Below are 24,572 nucleotides of genomic sequence, written 5' to 3'. Positions count from 1 at the left end.
AGTTATAACCATAAGGCTAGAAACTTAATTTTACATATTCTGAGGCCACAGAACCATAAAAAACAGAACTTACCACACTTATGTACAGTAATAAGATTGATTAGGAAAAGGCATGATCCTTACTGGAACAACTGATCACATCTTAGATTCTATTCCTTTCTAGAAATTTGTATTGAGGAATTCTAAGAAGGTTTTATTTTATTTTATTTTTTTGAAGGCCTAAGAAAGGGAAATGATCCCTGACTTTTAGCTATGTCACATACATTTGCACAATTTAACAGTAGTAGTCCTTTTCAACTATGATTAATAAAATGAGCCAGGAAAGAACCATCAACTTTCTAATCTATTATTTTCTGTCTTTCACTACACCTGTGCTGACTTTACAGCTAAGTCTCCTCTTCCCATCACTGCCAGATGGACACTTGACCATTTTTATTCCTGGGGACTTCCCATCTGGTCTTTCTAGCTGATCTTTTAACAGCTGAAAAGTAAGAGAATATGGTACAACATGCCATGAACTAGAGTCCTGAACTAATATTAACCCTGAAACAGACCCTTTTAGTGTAGGGATAAAGGGAGAAATGATTACGTTTGAAGGCCCATTACTCCACACCTCTGATCTTCAGCTATGCAAGTATCTACGTACATTGGTGTAGCTTTGAAGGAAATCAGACAAATTTTCTCTACTCAGATTCAACTGGTACAAAGTATCTGCTTCCAAGTACTAAAATAGTTCAAATTCTAGTTGACTAGAGAAGGCTATCACAAATGAAGTACTAGGAGGCTCCTTGTTATTTGAGAAAGATGATGACCACACTTGTGGCCAACAGCTACAAGACCTAAACCCATCTTTAAGAGCACATATAATTCAGAGACGTAAATAATTGAAAATAGGTGTCTACTTGCCAAATATATCAAGCTCCAACTGTTTGCATTCAATTCACGAAACTAACAATTTATCTATACAGTTGAATTTTCTGCTCAAGTCAGTCACTGACTCAATGTCCAAACTAATGAACATCAGAACTTACTTTGCTATGACTCCTACTTTCTTCAAACTGTGTGCCAAAGTACTTGTGACATTTTTAAGGAAGTTACTATTTTTCAGAAGCAGAAGTATACTATTATTATTCAAGAGAGTTTCCTAATGCCAATGCATTAATGAAGCAACAGGAAATAGGTGCTTAGCACCTGTACATCTCTGCTCCGATGAGTTACTGTTGTCAAAGAGTTAAGCAGCAGCTGATAGAAAAGGAGTACTTGTGGCACCTTAGAGACTAACCAATTTATCTGAGCATGAGCTGTAGCTCACGAAAGCTCATGCTCAAATAAATTGGTTAGTCTCTAAGGTGCCACAAGTACTCCTTTTCTTTTTGCGAATACAGACTAACACGGCTGTTACTCTGAAACCTGTCATTATGCAGCAGCTGATGTTCACTTTCAATTTTAAAAGAGTTATACATTGTTAGTCAGACAAGAGAGGGATTGTTTGATGATGTGCCCTCAGAAGAGGTTCCCTATCAAAAGAAAGAGAATAGGGAAATGATTCGTTTGAAAAGATTAAGGAAACATCCATTATTTTGGGGGATAAAATGTCAGTCTCCCAGTCAAACCATTCCATTTGGTCACAGACAGACATGTTACAAGGTGCTGCATCACATCAATGTGGATTTTTTTTTTAACTGATCATCATAGAATATCAGGGTTGGAAGAGACCTCAGGAGGTCATCTAGTCCAACCCCCTGCTCAAAGCAGGACCAATCCCCAAATAAATCAAAGCCAGGGCTTTGTCAAGCCTGACGTTAAAAATATCTAAGAAAGGAGATTCCACCACCTCCATAGGTAGCGCATTCCAGTGTTTCACCACCCTCCTAGTGAAAAAGTTTTTCCTAATATCCAACCTAAACCTCCCCCACTGCAACTTGAGATCTTTACTCCTTGTTCTGTCATCAGCTACTATTGAGAACAGTCTAGATCCATCCTCTTTGGAAGCCCCTTTCAGGCAGTTGAAAGCAGCTATCAAATCCCCCCTCATTCTTCTCTTCCGCAGACTAAACAATCCCAGTTCCCTCAGCCTCTCCTCATAAATCATTTTGTTGCCCTCCACTGGATGCTTTCCAATTTTTCCACATCCTTCTTGTAGCGTGGGGCCCCAAACTGGACACAGTATTCCAGGTGAGGCCTCACAAATGTGTAATAGAGGGGAACGATCACGTCCCTCGATCTGCTGGCAATGCCCTTACTTATACATCCCAAAATGCCATTGGCCTTCTTGCCAACAAGGGCACACTGTTGACTCATATCCAGCTTCTCGTCCACTGTAACCCCTAGGTCCTTTTCTGCAGAACTGCTGCCGAGCCATTCGGTCCCTAGTCTGTAGCGGTGCATGGGATTCTTCCGTCCTAAGCGCAGGACTCTGCACTTGTCCTTGTTGAACCTCATCAGATTTCTTTTGGCCCAATCCTCTAATTTGTCTAGGGCCCTCTGTATCCTATCCCTACCCCCTCCTCCCAGTTTAGTGTCATCTGCAAACTTGCTGAGGGTGCAATCCACACCATCCTCCAGATCATTTATGAAGATATTGAACAAAACCGGTCCCAGGACCGACCCTCGGGGCACTCCACTTGATACCGGCTGCCAACTAGACATGGAGCCATTGATCACTACCCGTTGAGCCCGACAATCTAGCCAACTTTCTATCCACCTTATAGTCCATTCATCCAGCCCATACTTCTTTAACTTGCTGGCAAGAATACTGCGGGAGACCGTGTCAAAAGCTTTGCTGAAGTCAAGGTACAACACGTCCACTGATTTCCCCTCATCCACAGAGCCAGTTCTCGTCATAGAAGCCAACTAGATTAGTCAGGCATGACTTGCCCTTGGTGAATCCATGCTGACTGTTCCTGATCATTTTCCTCTCCTCTAAGTGCTTCAGGATTGATTCCTTGAGGACCCGCTCCATGATTTTTCCAGGGACTGAGGTGAGGCTGACCGGCCTGTAGTTCCCAGGATCCTCCTCCTTCCCTTTTTTAAAGATGAGCACTACAGTAGCCTTTTTCCAGTTGTCCGGGACTTCCCCCGATCGCCATGAGTTTTCAAAGATAATGACCAATGGCTCTGCAATCACATCTGCCAACTCCTTTAGCACTCTCGGATGCAGCGCATCCGGCCCCATGGACTTGTGCTCATCCAGCTTTTCTAAATAGTCCCGAACCACTTCTTTCTTCACAGAGGGCTGGTCACCTCCTCCCCATGCTGTGCTGCCCAGTGCAGCCATCTGGGAGCTGACCTTGTTTGTGAAGAGAGGCAAAAAAAGCATTGAGTACATTAGCTTTTTCCACATCCTCTGTCACTAGGTTGCCTCCCTCATTCAGTAAGGGGCCCACCCTTTCCTTGACTTTCTTCTTGTTGCTAACATACCTGAAGAAACCCTTTTTGTTACTCTTAACATCTCTTGCTAGCTGCAACTCCAAGTGTGATTTGGCCTTCCTGATTTCACTCCTGCTTTTATACTCTTCCCTAGTCATTTGGTCAATCTTCTACTTCTTGTAGGCTTCATACTAGCATTGTCTGGGAGAAAGGGCAGTGCTGCCTCCAAAAACAGACTCAATAGCTCGAAGCAGCTAATTGATAGGGAAAACAATTATGCTGTCTATGGAAGTGGCATTTCTGTATCTACTTATACTCTTGAATTCCATGTCAGCTCAATTAGTCAAAAAAGACTCTGAACTTACCCTGCACCACCTCCATTCCAAAACTTTTTTTTTTTTTTAAATACATGCAGTTTTTCCTGAACAAATGTGGAGGACGACAGGGGAATTTTCTTCATTTAATCATTAAGGTTATGCTAATAGCTAAAATGACTAGAACATTTCTGATAAATCTGTGGCTTTGCCAGACAGCAATCAAACATAAGCGAAAATTTACCACAACCAGCAGACAAAAATGGTAAAACTCTAGAGGAGCCACCTATCCTCCAACAAAACCTCAAACAAGTAGCTTTTACAGCATTTAAAGAAAGTAATCAAACTCAGGCTATTTAAGACCAAGGCAGGAGCAAGTTCCAGAATCAGAGGACCCTCAGAAAGATCACCTGGTCAGCATTCGCTCTCTCTTTTTTAAAAAAAGAGAGGAGATTTGACTTGAGTCCATCCGTTGACTGCAGCTGTAGCAGTGTCATGTCATTAAGCTCTTGATCTATACTCTTGTCCAACTCCAAAATAAACAGGTCTCATTTCACAAGGGGGACTGAATCAAAGCACCTTTCCTTCCTTCCTTCCCAAAAAGGCAAAACTCACCCATTGGCTCAAGTGGCACATGATGTTATCCTGAGCAAAATACTTATTGGGAATCTCAATGAAAGACACTGGCAGCACCACAAAGAAATGAGGGGAGGAAATTGGTCATGTTCCTGCCCAAGCCACTAGGAACGGGCCCACTGAAAGCTGGATCAGGCTGAAGATGCTTGGCATAGGCACTTGCCTAAATGCATAAGAGGAAACCTACACTTGGATGCTAAAGCTCCCTTTACACCAGGGAAGAGGATAAACATGGTTAGTCCAGGTTAAAAATAGAAAAGACAATTATGTCACTACACGATGCAAACAGTAAGAATTAAGTTTACAGAAACAAAAAAAATCAACTTATTTTACAGAATTAATACAGATACCCCATGGTTATGTTAACTTGCAAAGTTCACTGCAGACATGTGGCTTAGATAATTTTTACACAGCAAGTGCATGCATTAAATTCTTTTTGTACAGTTCCCAGAAAAAGCTTCATTAAGGCAAAGTTAAGTTTGAGCAGTCACGTCAGTACTTAAAGGGTAAAAATCCTTCTAAGAATGTTGTACTTAGTAAAAACAATTGCCAAGAAATTCAGAGTCAATGTTAACCTTTCAAGCGTTAGCTTTGTGTAAGACTTAAAACTCTTTCCATTCAGGTGTTCTGGTTTCATGAGCTGTACCTAGGTGGTCTGTATGTCTAAATACACTTAAAGTCACAGGGGACCAATCACGTCCTCAGTATTTCACAGAGCTGGGTCCAAAGCCATTTGTTGCAAGTTAGTGCAGTTTAAGGTTAAGAGTAGAGAGAGCTGCTCTAACCTGGTCTAGGACAGATTACTACAAAGCTGTGTTGGTTCTCATCTTCTTTTGCCCCTCTCCTGGGTTGCCAGTTCCAACATGACCATGTGAGGAGCCACCCTTTGCTAGGCAATCCCTAGGTTCAGGCAAAGCCAAGAAAGCTCTGATCCTGCTCTTCTATGAGGTATCTCCGCTGGCAGATAAAACAAGCAATGGAAATCAGAGCTACCAACCCATCCCGCCCCCACAGTGTAGCAGGCAGCTAGCAGATGTGTTGCTGAGCATCAGAGAAGGGACAAAAATTGTTTAGAGATGCTCCTAGGAGAAGCAGTGCTTCCTATCGACTATTTACCTACAAGTCATATACATACATAACCCCTTTACTGTAGTATCTGAGCGCCTCACAACCTTTAATAGATTCATCCTCACAACACCCCTGTGAGACAAGTATTATCCTCTTTCTACAAAAGGGGCAAAGAGGCTAATTGACTTGCCCAAAGCCACTAAGGAAGTCGCAAGGACTTGAACAGAGATCTTCCAAGTCTACGCTAGTCTAACCACTGTACCACTCTTCTACCTGTAGTAAAAAGGCTGATTCAAATATTTCAATTTTAACGTCAGACGATATGGATCAAGAAACACATTTTAACATATAATTAAACAAGTTTTCTTCTTGATACAATCTCCCTCAAGGGCCAGAATTTAGAGCCTCAAGGGCCACAGGTTAGAAAACTGTGCCCTAAACAGCTCTACTGATAATGCTTTAGTGTACAAGAATTTACATTTTTTATATACATCTTACCAGTCCATAGGCAGTACTTCTCTCATGTTCTTGTGTTATGTCAGCTACATAGGCAAATATTACAGAGAAGGTAACTGAAAAGATTCCAGATACTGAAATCATAGCAAAGTACCACCTAAAAAGTCAAAAGGAGAATTAGAAAATACCCCCAATTTATCTTCTACTACAAAAACACACTGTTTATGCCATGAAAATATTTGTTAATATTTAGTCTAGAACAACTTTATATATAATTTAAAATACAGGTATACATAATGTTAACCAGCCTGTAGATTAACAATATATATAGTAAAATCTGTATCAATGAAGCTGTCAAACATCAAAGTACATTGATCTAATGAAAACAGCAGCATTTTCTTTTTCTAGAGAATTATGAAAAGAAATTCCCAATTTCTCACTGACCACTAATGAAGGATAATGATTCCCATAAAATTATAAAACTGTCAAGGAAAAAAGCAATATAGGCTATGATGAATTTCAGTTGTCAAGTAGAACTGTGAAAACTTAATCCACAGTTGCTCTAAAGTGGAAAAGTTTTTCTGCAAAAAAATGTTACTCTGGAGTCACCTTTCAGTGCGTTACTGGTAGTTAATCCCCATGTATTAAAAAATCAAAATCAAGAGCATGATTACAGGCTCTAAGTCAGCAGGTGTAGAAAGTTCCCTTAATAGCTTTGCCTCCCCAAAATACAGCAAATAAAGGTAAAGGGAAATAAGTAAAGGGAAAGGGAAAACAAGGCAATACAGTTAAAATTTCAGAGCTCTACAATCAAACGCCAAAGATTTTATACTTCACACTGTTATTCACCCATTTAGAATTGCTACCATGAGACATTCATTTGGCTTGTAAAGTATATTTAGTATATTGGTTATTAGTGCATCCCTGTAAAGATTTCAGAAAGAAAAAATGTAGTAGAGCTTAGTGTTGAAAATTGTGTAGTGCAGTCATTTAATGCATTCTAAGCATTTTTAGCAATTACTGCTAGACTTTTGTTTGTGTGAACAGAGTCACTAAATCAGTTTACAGGAAACATTGCTTCTTTAACACCCCTACACACAAAATCAATGTTTAGAACATGAACAAAGAAGTGTCAGGATGATTTAATCACATCTTGAGAAGTAAATCATTTTCTTCTTGCCTAATTATCCTTACTTTTCAAACACCAATCTGCTGTGGCAAACTCAATTGCCGGCCCCCTGCTGTACCACTTACCATGGACTTATCCTCATTAATGGAATTGGGACACAAGTGAAGAAAACTGTAACAAGAAGAAAAGACTTTCTTCCCCACACATCAGATAGAGCACCTATTAATGGAGCACTCATAAAGGATAAAAAACCCTGTAAGAGAAGAAAAGGTGATTTGTAAATGCATTTTGAGGCATAAAAAGTTTTTTTTTAAACTACAATTTAAATTGAACTGATTTAATGTGTGATTTGATTCATAGTTGTTGTAGGATAAGGAAACTTCAGAGCTAATGATCAAGTGTTTTAGGTTTTATTTAATTTATAAGACAGGGATAAAAACCTTCAACTAAAAACCTACATAAAAATAAAGCTACAAGACACTTATAAAACTATATTCTTCCACTAACTTTCTACCCAATTCAATTATTCAATTCTTTGTGCCACTATAACAAGGTTGGCCTAGGTTTCCTTTTCTATTGCATGGAACTGGTTAGGCAATGGAACAACCCTTCCCCTGGTTTTGTACCAACGTTTATTATTTGCTATGTGCTTAAACCCCTCAGCTATTTCAGATTAACTGATATTCTAGCTAGGATTCCTTCATTTTATCCACAATTGGATAAATCATCAAATTCTTGACAAAGGCTTCAAATGTACAGTCACAGGACTAGCAGCTTTGCATCAATAAACTCTTGATGTGCTATACAAAAAAAACTACAGTACTTAAAATGGTTCATTTTCTTCTTCTAATGTTATTTAATTTGGGGGAAAGATTCTGGAGTAGAGAGAAAGCACAGGAACTAAGAACAACAGTTTTCGTTTAAAAACGAGGACACCTTAGAGATTAACTAATTTATCTGGGCATAAGTTTTCGTGGGCTAAAACCCACTTCATCAGATTTATGGAGTAGAACAGAGTAGGAAAGTATAAAAATACACAGCATATGAAAAGATGGGAGTTGCCTTACCAAGTGGGGGGTCAGTGCTAACAAGCCAATTCAATTAAGGTGGAAGTGGGCTATTCTCAACAGTTGACAAGAAGGGGTGGAAATCACTTTTGTAGTGCTAATGAGGCCAATGTAAATAAGGTGGCCCATTTCAAACAGTTGACAAGAAGGTGAGAGTATCAGCAGGGGGAAATTAGTTTTCATAGGCTTTATTCAAGCCTAATTTGATTGTGTCCAGTTTGCAAATTAATTTATACCTCCCTACTGTATATGTTCCACTCCATGCATCTGATGAAGTGGGTTTTAGCCCATGAAAACTTATGCCCAAATAAATTTGTTAGTCTCTAAGGTGCCACAAGGACTCCTCATTGTTTTTGCTGATACAGACTAACACGGCTACCACTCTGAAACCTGTCAGTTTTCATTTAGTTCTTATTCAAAAGAGTTTCATTTCACTATAAAAACCACACAGGACGAATTTCTTCTTTTGGTTTCTTTGAGATGTCACAGGACAGAGGTGGTGGGTTTACTTTTTGAATCATGGCCAATTTGTATTTTGCTCCTTGATGTTTTCTGTAGTAGTGTGTGTTATTTACAGAATTATGTTTGTATTGTTTTTCCGGGTCTTTTTTAAACAAAGGGTAGAATGTCAGTGCTTTCAGGTCCAAGCGTGATTCAATTAATTATATCTTAATGGCAGAAAGCCTAATGCACTCGGATAATGCTTTAATAAGTCTACAATTCACAGATATTAAGGTCAGAAGGGACCATTACAATCATCTAGTCCGACCTCCTGCACAATGCAGGCCACAGAATCTTACCCACCCACTCCTGCGAAAAACCTCTCACCTTTGTCTGAGCTATTGAAGTCCTCAAATTAAAGACTTCAAGGAGCACAGAATCCTCCAGCAAGTGACCCATTGTACAGAGGAGGGCGAAAAACCTCCAGGGCCTCTTCCAATCTGCTCTGGAGGAAAATTCCTTCCCGACCCCAAATATGGCGATCAGCTAAACCCTGAGCATATGGGCAAGATTCACCAGTCAGATACTACAGAAAATTCTTTCCTGGGTAACTCAGATCCCACCCCAACTAACATCCCATCACGGGCCATTAGGCCTATTTACCATGAATATTTAAAGATCAATTAATTGCCAAAATCATGTTATCCCATCATACCATCTCCTCCATAAACTTATCAAGTCTAATCTTGAAGCCAGATAGGTCTTTTGCCCCCACTGCTTCCCTTGGAAGGCTATTCCAAAACTTCATTCCTCTGATGGTTAGAAACCTTCGTCTAATTTCAAGTCTAAACTTCCCAATGACCAGTTTATATGCATTTGTTCTTGTGTCCACATTGGTATTGAGCTTAAATAATTCCTCTCCCTCTCTGGTATTTATCCCTCCGATATATTTATAGAGAGCAATCATATCTCCCCTCAACCTTCTTTTAGTTAGGCTAAACAAGCCAAGCTCCTTGAGTCTCCTTTCATAAAACAAGTTTTCCATTCCTCAGATCTCCCTAGTAGCCCTCTCTGTACCTGTTCCAGTTTGAATTCATCCTTCTTAAACATGGGAGACCAGAACTGCACACAGTATTCCAGGTGAGGTCTCACCAGTGCCTTGTATAACGGTACTAAAACCTCCTTATCTCTACTGGAAATACCTCTCCTGATGCATCCCAAGACCGAATTCCATCAATTCAAAAACATGGGATGTGAGAAGTCAGTGTTTACAAATAGAAAACTAAAAATTTCAGCCTTCGAAAAGAACAAGCAAAAAATTGCATGCTCAAATCTAGAGACAGAAAGTCCTATTGCCGCCTTCTACATCAAGAATTAGATTCATCCATGAACGACAGGTCCATCAATGGCTATTAGTAGGGCCCTACCAAATTCATGGGCGTGAAAAACACGTCATGGACCGTGAAATCTGGTCTTCCCTGTGAAATCTGGTCTTGTGTACTTTTAAACTATACTACACAGATTTCATGGGTGGGCGGGGGACGGGACGAAAGCGCAGAAGTAAGGGTGACAATACCACCACCCCCTTACAATAACCTTGCAACACCCCACACAGAGCCCCTTTTTGGTTCAGGACTCCTACAGTTACAACACTGATATTTCAGATTTAAATATCTGAAATCAAGAAAATTTAAAATTTTAAAAATCCTAGGACTGTGAAATTGATCAAAATGGACCATGAATTTGGTAGGGCCCTGGCTATTACCCAAGATGGCCAGGGACTCAACCCCATGCTTTGGGTATCCCTAAGCCTCTGACTACCAGAAGCTCGGAGTGTACAAGAAGGGACAGATCACTCAATTGCCCTGTTCTGTTCATTCCCTCGGAATCATCTGGCATTGGCCACTCTCAGAAAACAGGTTTCAGAGTAACAGCCGTGTTAGTCTGTATTCGCAAAAAGAAAGGGAGTACTTGTGGCACCTTAGAGACTAACCAATTTATTTGAGCATAAGCTTTCGTGAGCCACCTTAGTCTCTAAGGTGCCACAAATACTCCCTTTCTTTTTGTCAGAAAACAGGATATTGGGCTAGATGGACCATTGGTCTGACCCAGTATGGCCATTCTTATGTACATTTCTTTAAAAAAAAAAATGAGATGCTGGTATACCTGAGAAAGAGGGAGAATTAGGGGGGAGAAATGGGAATATCAGTCACGTACTAGCACTGTTTACTAATTCAGGATTTGAAAAATAAGAGCATAGATACGAAGATTGTAAATATTAAGAAAATGGATCTTGTCACAGTTGTTCAACATATGACCTCTGTTTGCAAAATAAAGGTATTTAAGTTTCCAGAAAATGCTTCAAATGTTAATCGAAAACAAACGCCAACGCCTTCGAACTGATGCATAAGCTTGTAAAAAATACTTATGGATGAGGAAAAAAACTGGTTTAGACATCTATTGTTGGATCATATTAAAGAAGTTCTGTATTAAAATCACAAATGAGTTTGATTCCCCATAGTTTAAATTCCAGGGTATTACTAAGAGGTCTCTTGGGTTTTGGTACTGTTTCTCTCCCTCTGTGTGTGAAACTTGCAAGCTGCTAATTGTGTTAGTACATTCTAAGACAGAGTCTGTTCTCAAAGCAATTCACAGAGACTCAAAGCAATACTCTAACAACAGAAACAGCACCCAGAGACTCCCCGCCCTTTTGTTGTATTAACAATTGTGATTAAAATAGAGATAGAGGATGTATGTGGACGGATGCTTGGTGTGGATAACAACTGAATGATCAGGGAGGTGCCAGCCTAAGAATCCAGTGTCCATCGGCTGAAGAAGGCGTCAAGTGGAAATAACCAGAGGACCCCCGGAGGGCAGACTGGAATCCACCCAACAGCCTCAAGAATGGGAGAACCAAAGAACAAGATAACTTCTTGGAGCCGTCAGGAATGTGCTATCTGCTGATTGATTCAGCAACAGCATGATGAAGCAATTCCCATAGACTGGCATAGGAAGAAATTCCTATAAAAATAGACTCTTAAAAAGTGAGAACTTTGGGGTCTGATTCTGCAAACCAACTTCCAGGAGCATCAGATGAGCATCTGACAAGGCCCTGCTCCCTCCTCATGTCCAGGCCACCTGGCCAGTGGCTTGGCATGAGCAACTCTAAGGCTGGTAGCTATGCTAAGAACCTTGCAGAACCTGTGTGTGTGTGTGTGAGTGTGTGTATGAATGAATGTGTGAATAAATATGAGATTGAATGGAATGTTATAACTATAACTAACTGCTTACTGTGATTCTTTCTGTATTCACAATAAATGTGGTATTTTGCCTTTTTCCCTTTAATAAGATCCTGCTGGTTTTTAATTTATTGGTATAACACTATTTCAATTCCAAGCATTCTAGACGTTACGATTAAAAATGAAGTGAAAAAGGTGACTGAAACATGGACATCTTTGTAACTCATGAGCACAAAAAGATTATGTTCAACTGTCTAAGAGTCTTACCTTAACACCCTGAATAAGACCATTCATTAGAAATGTATGCTGAGGAAATGTTTCATGTAAGACCTAAAGAGAAAGAACATGTTAAAATTTAGGTTGTGTGAATTAAGAAACAAAAGAAGGGAAAAGAGGATTGATTACATTTTTGTCATCATTTTTCTTCTCACTGATAAGGAGGGTACAAATACAAACACAACTTCACCAAGCCTTGTTAAAAGTTCACCTATCAGACTCACAGCAGAACTCTTAGGGTTTGTGTACAGGAGTAAATTATACTGATTTAAGATAAGATGAATTTAAGCTAATATATTTATACTAATATAATCCTTGAGCAGACACTTATTCCAGGATAAAAGTGTTTTTCTTCTATTTAGCTCATGGGAAGAGATTTAAACTACACCAGAGGAAAAAAGCCACTCTTATCCTGGAATCATTGTGTCCAGTAGGGGTTCATACTAGTATACCAGTATAGTTACACCAAGATACTGTAGTACAATTATACCCGAATAACTGGTTCAAGCACTGCTATATTAGGTAAACACCATTTTCAGTCTAATTTGATTATAATTATTATTAGCAGGATGACAAACTATTTGAAAGGATGTTGAAAAGTTAGTAACTTAGTGGAAAAAAAAAGATCTACAATTTGTACAGCCAACTATACAGCGATGAGTAAAGAGCCTGTTGGGTCTCTAACAGTTATGCAGATAGAAGCTGTTGCTCGGGGGGGGAAGGTGGGGGACATCTAAGGTTACTAATACAATTATGCATAAATCAATCATTCTTTACATACCAAGTGGATTTTTGTTACAGGCCCTGATTAAAGCACATTGATCAATCATATGCATGCTCTTGAACTAGTCCAGTAAACTCTAATTAGATGTAAACAAACTTGCTAGAATATTACCCATGAGGCATTTTATCAATTTCTATAACTTAGCTTTGTCTATTAGAAGGGGACAAGTGCATACAAAAGTTTTATGGATTAGTGTTAGGAAGAGAACTGGATGTCACTTGTTTAAACCGGCATAATTTTCAAAGCTCTTCACAAAATCTCAAATAAAATGCATCCGTATATTTCTATACCAGGGTTGGCAACATCCATAAAAGTTATTTATATGTATATTGAACACATACCAAAAAACAGCATTATGCCACAGTTTATGCCACATTAATAGCTTTCTTTCTAGAGATAATTCTGCTGATAGGATTATGTTTTTCATGTGTCATCCTCTTTTATTACCAGGGGCTATTTAAATCAACTTTTCATCAGCTTCTGCTTTTAATTAATCTTTTAAATCACAAACAGAAAATTAGGACTCCAGGTGGAGAAGAGGGACAGCAGAGCAGCTTTTAAAAAGATCCTAACTTCTTGCATGTCTCTCGTCATAAAAATAAAGGAAGAAGCCCAGCAAAAGTAGAAATCAATTATCTTTAAACAGAGTATCTCAAGTTTTTTTTTTCCTGTGAAGCAATCACCACTCCGATGGAAGTCCCAGACTTCGGTATCAACTACTTTTTTCTTTCTTATATTTAGTTGGTTTTGGTAGAAAACCGTAGAAAGTAAATTAGATGTTTAAAAAACACTCTGATTTTACTAAATCTATGTGATTCTTTCTAACAACTCATGGACGATGGTTGAGGTCTGAGGGGACTGGAGGTACAAAGTAGCTATCTTTAGGAAAAAAAAGAAAAAAGAGGACCCAGAGAATTATAACTAGTCAGCCTAACTCCGATATCTGGAAAGATACTGGAAGAAATTATTAAACAATCAATTCATAGGTATCTAGAGGAGAATAAGATTATAAAGAGTAGCTAGCATAGATCTGTCAGGAACAAATCATGCCAAACCAATCTCTTTCACTGACAGAATTATTGGCCTAGTGGGGAGGTTGTAGACATGATTTATCTTCATTCTAGTAAGGCTTCTGACAGACCCACATGACATTCTAGAAAACAAACTAGGGAAATGCGATCTAGATGAAATTACTAAAAGGTGGGTGCACAACCAGTTGAAAGACCACACTCAACAAGCAGTTATGGTTTGCTGCAACATTGGGAGGGCATACCTAATGCCATCCTGTAGGGGTCTGTCCTGGGTCTGGAATATTCAATATTTTCATAAATGACTTGAATAATGGAGTGGAGAGTATTCTTATAAAATCTGCAGATGACCTCAAATTGGGAGGGGTTGCAAGCACTTTGGAGTACAGAATTAGAATTCAAACTGACCTTGAAAAATTGGAGAATTGGTCTGACTTTAACAAGATGAAATTTGATATAATGCTTGCATTTGTCTGTAACTCGGAAAGAAACATCAAATGCACAGCTACAAAATGGGGGATCACCAGTTAGTTGTACTGCAAAAAGGGATCTGGGGGTTGTAGTGGATCACAATAGGAGTCAACAATGCGCAATTGGGAAAAAGGATAACATTCTGGGATGTATTAATAGGAGTGTTGCAAAACATGGGAGGTAACTGTCCCACTCTACTCAGCCTCAATCAGGCCTCAGCTGGAGTCCAGTTCTGGGCACCACACTTTAGGAAAGATGTGGACAAACTGGAGAGAGTCCAGTGGAGAGCAACAAACATAAGAAAAGACTTAGAAAACCTGAACCATGAGAAGAGGATTAAAAAACTGGACATGTTTAGCCTTGAGAAAAGAAAACTGAGGGGGGCCATGATAACAGTCTTTAAATATGTTAAGGGCTGTTATAAAGAGGACTGTGATCAATTATTATCCATGTGCACTGAAGGAAGGACAAGAAGTAATGGGCTTTATCTACAGCAAGGGAATTTTAGGTTAGCTATTAGGAAAAAACTAACTACAAAGGGAGTTAAACTCTGGAATAGGGTTCCAAAGGAGGTTGTGGAATCCCCATCATTGGAGGTTTTTAAAAAGTGACAAGACAAACAGGTGTTAGGGATGGTCTAGGTTTACTTGGTCCCACCTCAGCACAGGGGGCTGGACTTGATGTCCCTTCCAGACGTAGGTAGCTTTTTGTTGTTAATACCATTAAAGGTGAATTTAGTGCTGGTGAACAGCATTGAGCCTAACAGGACTGGAAACCTAAGCCCTCTATCTAAAGAGCCTATGTAGCAAAAGGTATCAGATAAAAAGCTTAACTTCATTGTCATGACAATATACACCACCATTCTGGAGGGGACACTCCTAGGGAATAAAGTAGTGTTGGTTTTCATGCCTCTTTGACTCTTGAATCTGTTGAAAGATGACCAAGATGTTATATGGACACTTAAATGAGAAACAAGACTGAGGGCTTGGTACACTTGCGAGTTACATTGCAATAAAGGAGCCCTGGGCACACTACCTCACTACCCGTCCACACTGGCAAGGTACGTAGAGCGCTCTGTCTCCACGGCTACAGCACTGCTGTACTCCATCTCGCTGAGTGGAATAACATTTGTGGCACCACCGCTGGATGCCCTGGTCTGTTATTGCACTGTGATCAGCCTCCAGAAGTGTCCCACAATGCTTGTTTTAGCCACTCTGGTCATCACTTTGAACTCTACTGCCCTGCCCTCAAGTGACCAACTGTCACACCCACCCTTTAAATTCTCTGGGAATTTTGAAAATCCCCTTCCTATTTGCTCAGCCAGGCATGGAGTGCTCTCAGCAAATCTTCCCAGGTGACCAGGCCTCCATGCACCAAGCGATCCCCAGTATGGAGCAATGGCGAGGTGCTGGACCTCATCAGTGTTTGGGGCGAGGAAGCTGTCCAGTCCCAACTGCGCTCCAGCTGCAGGAATTACGTTACCTTCGAGCAGATATCAAGGGACATGATGGAAAGGGGCCATGACCGGGATGCACTGCAGTACAGGCTTAAAGTGAAGGAGCTGCGGAATGCCTACCGCAAAGCCCGAGAGGCAAACCGCCGCTCCGGTGCTGCCCCCTTGACCTGCCGTTTTTACAAAGAGCTGGACGCGATACTTGGGGGCGACCCCACCTCCATGCCGAGTACCACCATGGACATTTCAGAGCCCAGTTCAACAAGGCAGGAGGAGGAGCAGCAGCAAAGCGGGAGCAAGGGTGCTCCGGCAGAGGATGACACCCCGGAACCCCTAGATGCATGCAGCCAGGAGCTGTTCTCAAGCCAGGAGGAAGGCAGCCAGTCGTGGCGGCCAGCGCTTGGGGAAGGACAAACACCAGAGGAGGTTCCCAGTAAGCGGCTTTTATTTTGGGAAGGAAGTTATTTCATGCAGGCTCTTGGGGCGAGGAGGGTTAGGGCTGCATGCATGCCTAGATGCGGAATAGGGCGTTGATGTGCTCTCTCATATCGCAGTAATCGGCTTCAGTGATCTCTTCAAAGGTCTCAGCCAGAACTTGGGCAATGTGCTTGCGCAGGTTTTTCAGTAGAGCCACTGTGTTCCTTGTCCCAGTAAGGCTAACTTGTCCGCGCCACTGTGCGTGAGGGGCGGGAGGACCAGTGCTGCACACACGCAAGCTGCATATGGGCCAGGGTGGAAGCCACATTGCAGCAGAAGACCCTCCCTTGCTTCCCAGGTCACCCTCTGCAGCGAGATATCTTCCAGGACGAACCTCCTGTGGAAAATGTGGGGACAGTGTTCAGTCTAATGTGGGGAGGGCTTTAAATTAGGTTCACCGGGGGAAGGAGACCAAAGCCCTAAGGTAAGTGGGGACGTGGGATATCGGGAGGAATCACGAGCAGGAGAGCGTGAAAGGGGAGGGCTCCTGCCTCATACTAAGAAAGAAGGACAAACAGCAAGTTATCTCAAGTGCCTATACACAAATGCAAGAAGCCTGGGAAAGAAGCAGGGAGAACTGAAAGTCCTGGCACAGTCAAGGAATTATGATGTGACTGGAAGAACAGAGACTTGGTGGGATAACTCACATGACTGGAGTACTGTCATGGATGATTATAAACTATTCAGGAAGGACAGGCAGGGCAGAAAAGGTGGGGGAGTTGCATTGTATGTAAGAGCAGAGCTCCGCTCTGAGCTCTGCTCAGAGCTCCAGTATGAAACTGCAAAAAAACCTGAGTGTCTCTGGATTAAGTTTAGAAGCGTGAGCAACAAGGGTGATGTCGTGGTAAGGGTCTGCTATAGACCACCAGATCAGGGGGATAAGGTGGACGAGGCTTTCTTCTGGCAACTAACGGAAGTTACTAGATCGCAGGCTCTGGTTCTTATGGGAGACTTCAATCACCCTGATATCTGCTGGGAGAGCAATACAGCAGTGCACAGACAATCCACGAAGTTTTTGGAAAGTATAGGGGACAATTTCCTGGCGCAAGTGCTGGAGGAACCAACTAGGGGCAGAGCTCTTCTTGACCTGCTGCTCACAAACCAGGAAGAATTAGTAGGGGAAGCAAAAGTGGATGGGAACCTGGGAGACAGTGACCATGAGATGGTCGAGTTCAGGATCCTGATGCAGGGAAGAAAGGAGAGCAGCAGAATACAGACACTGGACTTCAGAAAAGCAGACTTTGACAAGCTCAGGAAACTGATGGGCAGGATCCCCTGGGAGAACAACATGACGGGGAAAGGAGTCCAAGAGAGCTGGCTGTATTTTAAAGAATCCTTATTGAGATTACAGGGACAAACCATCCCGATGTGTAGAAAGAATAATAAATATGGCAGGCGACCAGTTTGGCTTAACAGTGAAATCCTTGCTGATCTTAAAGACAAAAAAGAGAAGTTTACAAGAAGTGGAAGATTGGACAAATGACCAGAGAAGAGTATAAAAATATTGCTCGGGCATGCAGGAGTGAAATCAGGAAGGCCAAATCACACCTGGAGTTGCAGCTAGCAAGAGATGTTAAGAGTAACAAGAAGGGTTTCTTCAGGTATGTTAGCAACAAGAAGAAAGTCAAGGAAAGGGTGGGCCCCTGACTGAATGAGGGAGGCAACCTAGTGACAGAGGATGTGGAAAAAGCTAATGTACTCAATGCTTTTTTTGCCTCTGTCTTCACAAACAAGGTCAGCTCCCAGATGGCTGCACTGGGCAGCACAGCATGGGGAGGAGGTGACCAGCCCTCTGTGGAGAAAGAAGTGGTTCGGGACTATTGAGAAAAGCTGGATGAGCACAAGTCCATGGGGCCGGATGCGTTGCATCCGAGAGTGCTAAAGGAGTTGGCAGATGTGATTGCAGAGCCATTGGTCATTATCTTTGAAAACTCATGGCCATTGTTATACCAATAAAATAAAAACCAGCAGGATCTTATTAAAGAGGAAAAGGCAAAATACCACATTTATTGTGAATACAGAAAGAATCACAGTAAGCAGTTATAGCTATAACATTCCATTCAATCTCATATTTATTCACACATTCATTCATTCATACACACACGCACAGGTTCTGCAAGGTTATCATAGTTACCAGCCTTAGAGTTGCTCATGCCAAGCCACTGGCCAGGTGGCCTGGACATGAGGAGGGAGCAGAGCCTTGTCAGATGCTCATCTGATGCTCCTGGAAGTTGGTTTGCAGAATCAGACCCCAAAGTTCTCACTTTCCAGAGTCCATTTTTATAGGAATTTCTTCCTATGCCAGTCTATGGGAATTGCTTCATCATGCTGTTGCTGAATCAGTCAGCAGATAGCACATACCTGACGGCTCCATGCTGCCAGACGTTATCTTGTTCTTTGGTTCTCCCATTCTTGAGGCTGTTGGGTAGATTCCAGTCTGCCCTCCGGGGGTCCTCTGTTTATTTCCACTTGACGCCTTCTTCAGCCGATGGACACTGGATTCTTAGGCTAGCACCTCCCTGATCATTCAGTTATTATCCACACCAAGCATCCGTCCACATACATCCTCTATCTCTATTTTAATCACAATTGTTAATACAACAAAAGGGCGGGGAGTCTCTGGGTGCTGTTTCTGTTGTTAGAGTATTGCTTTGAGTCTCTCTCTCTGTGAATTGCTTTGCGAACAGACTCTGTCTTAGAATGTACTAACACAATTAGCAGCTTGCAAGTTTAACACATAGAGGGAGAGAAACAGTACCAGAAACCAAGAGACCTCTTAATTAGTAATACCTTGGAATTTAAACTATGGGGAATCAAAATCATTTGTGATTTTAATACAGAACTTCTTTAATATGATCCAACACGATCGGGGGAGGTCCCGGACAACTGGAAAAAGGCTAATGTAGTGCCCATCTTTAAAAAAGGGAAGGAGGAAGATCCTGGGAACTACAGGCCAGTCAGCCTCACCTCAGTCCCTGGAAAAATCATGGAGCAGGTCCTCAAGGAATCAATTCTGAAGCATTTAGAGAAGAGGAAAGTGATCAGGAACAGTCAGCATGGATTCACCAAGGGCAAGTCATGCCTGACTAATCTAATTGCCTTCTATGACGAGATAACTGGTTCTGTGGATGAGGAGAAAGCAGTGGACGTGTTGTTCCCTGACTTTAGCAAAGCTTTTGACACGGTCTGCCCCAGTATTCTTGCCAGCAAGTTAAAGAAGTATGGGCTGGATGAATGGACTATAAGGTGGATAGAAAGCTGGCTAGATTGTCGGGATCAACGGTTAGTGATCAATGGCTCCATGTCTAGTTGGCAGCCGGTAACAAGTGGAGTGCCCCGAGGGTCGGTCCTGGAGCCGGTTTTGTTCAATATCTTCATAAATGATCTGGAGGATGGTGTGGATTGCACCCTCAGCAAGTTTGCAGATGACACTAAACTGGGAGGAGAGGGTAGGAACAGGATACAAAGGGCCCTAGACAAATTAGAGGATTGGGCCAAAAGAAATCTGATGAGGTTCAACAAGGACAAGTGCAGAGTCCTGCGCTTAGGATGGAAGAATCCCATGCACCGCTACAGACTAGGGACCGAATGGCTAGGCAGCAGTTCTGCAGAAAAGGACCTAGGGGTTACAGTGGACGAGAAGCTGGATATGAGTCAACAGTGTGCCCTTGTTGGCAAGAAGGCCAATGGCATTTTGGGATGTATAAGTAAGGGCATTGCCAGCAGATCGAGGGACGTGATCGTTCCCCTCTATTACACATTGGTGAGGCCTCACCTGGAATACTGTGTCCAGTTTTGGGCCCCACGCTACAAGAAGGATGTGGAAAAATTGGAGAGAGTCCAGCGAAGGGCAACAAAAATGATTAGGGGACTGGAACACATGACTTATGAGGAGAGGCTGAAGGAACTGCGATTGTTTAGTCTGCGGAAGAGAAGAATGAGGGGGGATTTGATAGCTGCTTTCAACTGCCTGAAAGGGGCTTCCAAAGAGGATGGATCTAGACTGTTCTCAATGGTAGCTGATGACAGAATGAGGAGTAATGGTCTCAAGTTGCAGTGGGGGAGGTTTAGGTTGGATATTAGGGAAACCTTTTTCACTTGAAGGGTGGTGAAACACTGGAATGCGTTACCTAGGGAGGTGGTGGAATCTCCTTCCTTAGATATTTTTAAGGTCAGGCTTGACAAAGCCCTGGCTCGGATGATTTATTTGGGGATTGGTCCTGCTTTGAGCAGGGGGTTGGACTAGATGACCTCCTGAGGTCCCTTCCAACACCGATATTCTATGATTCTCTAGGGGCCCCGTGCTGCTGTTGGCTCTCTCCAAGGCACACACACCCAGAGGACAGTACAGCCATGAAACGATCAGTCACGCTTAACCCTGTGCTTACTCACCATTTTGGGGCTCCCATGGGTTACGTACGCTCGCTTTGGGACAGGCAAATTATGCTATTGTGTAGACTGTGCTTGCCCTTGAGTATGGGGGAATCATTGCTCTGTCTGGTGTGAACAATTCTGCCTCTGTTAAGTGTTGCATTTTGCTTTACAGATGCAACCTTAAGATCTCAGCCATCTGTGTTATCAGTGGCCGAGAGGCTGCAAAGAATCAGGAAGTGCCATGTAGAAGCAAAGAAGTCATGCAGCATTCAACTAATGAAAAATCAAAAAGTGCAGGAGTGGCAGGAGAGTGAAAGGAGGGTATGCCAGCAGAATGCGGATCGCCAGCACCAAAGCACAGAGAGGCTGATAAGCATCATGGAACGCCAAGCGGACTCGATCTAGGCACTCATAGCCATGCAGGCAGAGCACTACCGTGCCCGCCCCCCACTACAGTCCTTGCCCCAAAACTCTTTCCCTTGTGCCACCATGTCACCGCCAAACCACTTTCCCCAACATCTGGGTTCTTACCGCCACCAGCTGCCTCCAACACCTGTAGCTTCAACACCCAGCCCTGAAAACTACGACCCTTACCCACTGCACTCAACCCCCATCACCATACACTATAGCCATCCTGAAGTGCAGCACGCATTGCACAGCACTCGAGACAGGACATACGCAAATCTGTGATTGTACCTTTCCCCACCCCACCCCAACCCCTTGCCCTTTGTGTTTCCCAAGCAGTTGTGTTGTTTCTTTTCAATAAATTGATTTTTTGCTTTGAAAACATTCTTTATTACTGCATAACATAAAAAAAACCTTAGCCCAGGAAAGCAACATGCACTGCACGTTAGTGTATCGTACGTAGCAAACACAGATTCCTACTGCACTTCACTCCCATGCAGGGCACCACACCAGACATTACTGTTGTCTTTCAGCCTCAAATTGCTCCCTCAAGGCATCCCTAATCCTTGCAGCCCCGCACTGGACCCCTTTAATAGCCCTGCTCTCTGGCTGTTCAAATTCAGCCTCCAGGTGTTGAACCTCCGAGTTCCATGCCTGAGTGAATCTTTCACCCTTCCCTTCACAAACATTATGGAGGCTACAGCACGCTGATATAACCGCTAGGGTACTGTTATTGGCCAGGTCCAGCTTCCCATACAGAGAGAGCCAGCGACCCTTTAAATGGCCAAAAGCACTCCACAGTCATTCCGCACCGGCATAGCCTGTTGCTGAATCGCTCCTTGCTGCTGTCAAGGCTTCCTGTGTAGGGTTTCATGAGCCACGGCATAAGGGTAAGCGGGGTCTCCAACGATCACAATACATATTTCGACTTCCCCTACGGTGATCTTCTGGTCTGGGAAAAAAGTCCCGGCTTGCAGCTTCCCGAACAGGCCAGTGTTCCAAAAGATGGTGCATCATGCACCTTTCCAGGCCAGCCTGTGTTAACGTCAATGAAATGCTCATGATGATCCACAAGCGCCTGGAGAACCATAGAGAAACAGCCCTTCCGATTAACGTACTCGGAGGCTAGGTGGGCTGGTGCCAGAATTGGAAAATGTGTCCCATCTATCGCCCCTCCGCAGTTAGGGAAACCCATTTGTGCAAAGCCAGCCACAATGTCATGCATGTTACCTGGAGTCAACGGTTCTTCTGAGCAGGATGCGATTAATGGCTCTGCAAACTTGCATCAACACGATTCCAACGGCAGACTTCCCCACTCCAAACTGGTTAGCGACAGATCGGTAGCTGTCTGGAGTTGCCAGCTTCCAGATTGCAATAGCCACTCGCTTCTCCACCATCAGGGCAGCTCTCAATCTCACGTCCTTGCGCCGCAGGGTGGGGGCGAGCTCCTCACAGTCCCATGCATGTGGCTTTTCTCATCCGAAAGTTCTGCAGCCACTGCTCGTCATCCCATACTTGCATGACAATGTGATCCCACCACTCAGTGCTTGTTTCCCGAGCCCAAAAACGGCATTCCACAGTGGTGAGAATGTCTGTGAATGCCACAAGCAAACTCATATCGTTTCAGTTACTTGAGTTGATATCATCGTCGGAGCCCTCACTCTCACTTTGGATCATAAGCAATAACTCAACTGCCAAACGTGACGCGCTGGCGAGACTCGTCAGCATACTCCTCAGCAGTTCGGGCTCCATTCCCACAGACCGAAAGGGAAGACAGAGCACGCAGTACAAAAACTGTTGGAAGATGGCGCCAAATGTGGATGGAAGCAAAGGAATTGCTGGGATGCGAACAGACGCATCATGGGGCATTGGGACAGGACCCAGAATGCCACGCACTCCCCACCCCCTTCCCAGAAGCCACAGCGCCAGAATGGGAAGAGGTGCTCTGTGGGATAGCTGCCCACAATGCACCGCTCCCAATACCGCTGCACGTGCTGCAAATGTGGCCACGCCACTGTGCTTGCAGCTGTCAGTGTGGACAGACTGCAGCGCTTTCCCGACTGCGCTCTACTAAGGCGGGTTTAATTCACAGCTGCAAGTGTAGCCATGGCCTGAGATACTAGCATATCTTTATCATTAAGACGCCGTTTGATAACTCAGAGCGTGTCTACACTTAAAACACTACAGCAGCAGAGCTGCAGCTGCACTGCTGTAGCACTTTAGTGTAGACACTCATTACAGTCACAGAAGGGTTCTCCAATCACTGTCATTAATCCACCCCCAGGAGAGGCAGTTGCTAGATCACAGGAAGAAATGTTCTATCAACATAGCTCTGTCTACAGCAGGGGTTAAGTCACAATAGCCACAACACATACCTCAGCGTGTGGGTTTTTCAGACCCCTCAGAGACAGTAGTTATGCCAATATAAGTCCTCAGTGTAGACCAGCCCTTAGGCAGTCTTGATTTGAAAAGAATTTACACCTCTAACCTGAAGATAGAAGGCTCCATATCCTATTGCCAATCCTTTAAATGATCTAGTCATCTGGAGCGTAGCTGCCTTCTATAATGGTTTAAGCAGCTGTAAAAATCTACTCTAACATGAAGACCTTTAATAAATTTTACTGCTAATTTTATGTTGATATAGCAACCCACATTTCAGTAAAAATTATAATATTCACTGCCCATAATTAGTTATAGTCTTTATATTATAAAACAAAACCTCTGCAGTTAATTTTTTCTTTTAAATACTTTTTGTTCTTATAAAAATGAGGATTTGACAACACTGACTTAAGATACAGCACCGTAGGTGCTCTACCAATGAATTGCAGATCGGACTTGCAGTCCCTCTCACAATCCAGCTGTGGTCCCATTTAGCAGAATGCCAACTGTACAAATTGTAATGGCTTGATATAAGCAAAAAGAGTCAGAGACCTCAAATTGCTTTATTAAGACACTGGGGAATAAAAAAAACTCATTTAAAACCAGAGCCCCCAGAGAGTATGAACAGTATGTCCAAAGTAAACAAACTGAGCTGTGACATTACCACAGGGAAAGAGAAACAGATTGTCAATACTTACTTTTAGCATGGGAGTTGTCAATAGTCCCCAAGCAAAGAATTCCAGGAATATGACCACCACAGCGTGGTACACACTTGGTCGACCAATACCTTGCTGCTAAAAATAAAAGGATATTTAAATATGAATAATGCATATCTTTTGAAGTGACTTCCCAATTTACATAACATTTTGAAACAGTAATAAGCTTTCAAGGTGACCTACAATTTAAAATACCCGAACACTTTAAAGGTGATCTGAATGAGCCAAGTAACCAAGGTAAGAGAAATTGATCACATCAGCATAAAAAACCTTCCCTTCCAACCACTCTAAAGGACCACTAAAGCCCTAACCTGAAGCCACCAGCCATTCCCCATTTGATATGTTGCTTTAGCTTTCTAAACCTAACAGCTATAGACAGTATGAATGATTTGTGGAGGGGAGTGAGCAGATCCAACAATGAGGTCTAGGGGCAATGCCCTAGGAAGAAGCTAAGCTTCCGCACTCAGAGAAGGGGGAGGCTTCTTAGATT

General features: G+C 42.6%; 1 protein-coding gene across 1 annotated transcript in view; it reads right to left on the bottom strand.

Moving 5' to 3' along the window:
* Positions 1-24,572, bottom strand: part of MFSD14B (major facilitator superfamily domain containing 14B) — a 53,372-nt gene that overhangs the window by 16,326 nt on the left and 12,474 nt on the right. Inside the window, exons 2-5 of the mRNA XM_074953124.1 lie at positions 24,065-24,160; positions 11,987-12,049; positions 7,098-7,225; positions 5,886-6,000 (exon numbers count right to left, since the gene is read on the bottom strand). Of these exons, the coding sequence (XP_074809225.1) occupies positions 5,886-6,000; positions 7,098-7,225; positions 11,987-12,049; positions 24,065-24,160 (402 nt within the window). The remainder of the gene's footprint in view (positions 1-5,885; positions 6,001-7,097; positions 7,226-11,986; positions 12,050-24,064; positions 24,161-24,572) is intronic.

Source organism: Natator depressus, chromosome 5, assembly GCF_965152275.1.
Source record: "Natator depressus isolate rNatDep1 chromosome 5, rNatDep2.hap1, whole genome shotgun sequence".
In the NCBI taxonomy this organism is placed as follows: Eukaryota; Metazoa; Chordata; order Testudines; family Cheloniidae; genus Natator; species Natator depressus.
Note: the sequence above shows the minus strand (reverse complement) of the source record. Positions and strands in the feature narration are given on the sequence as shown.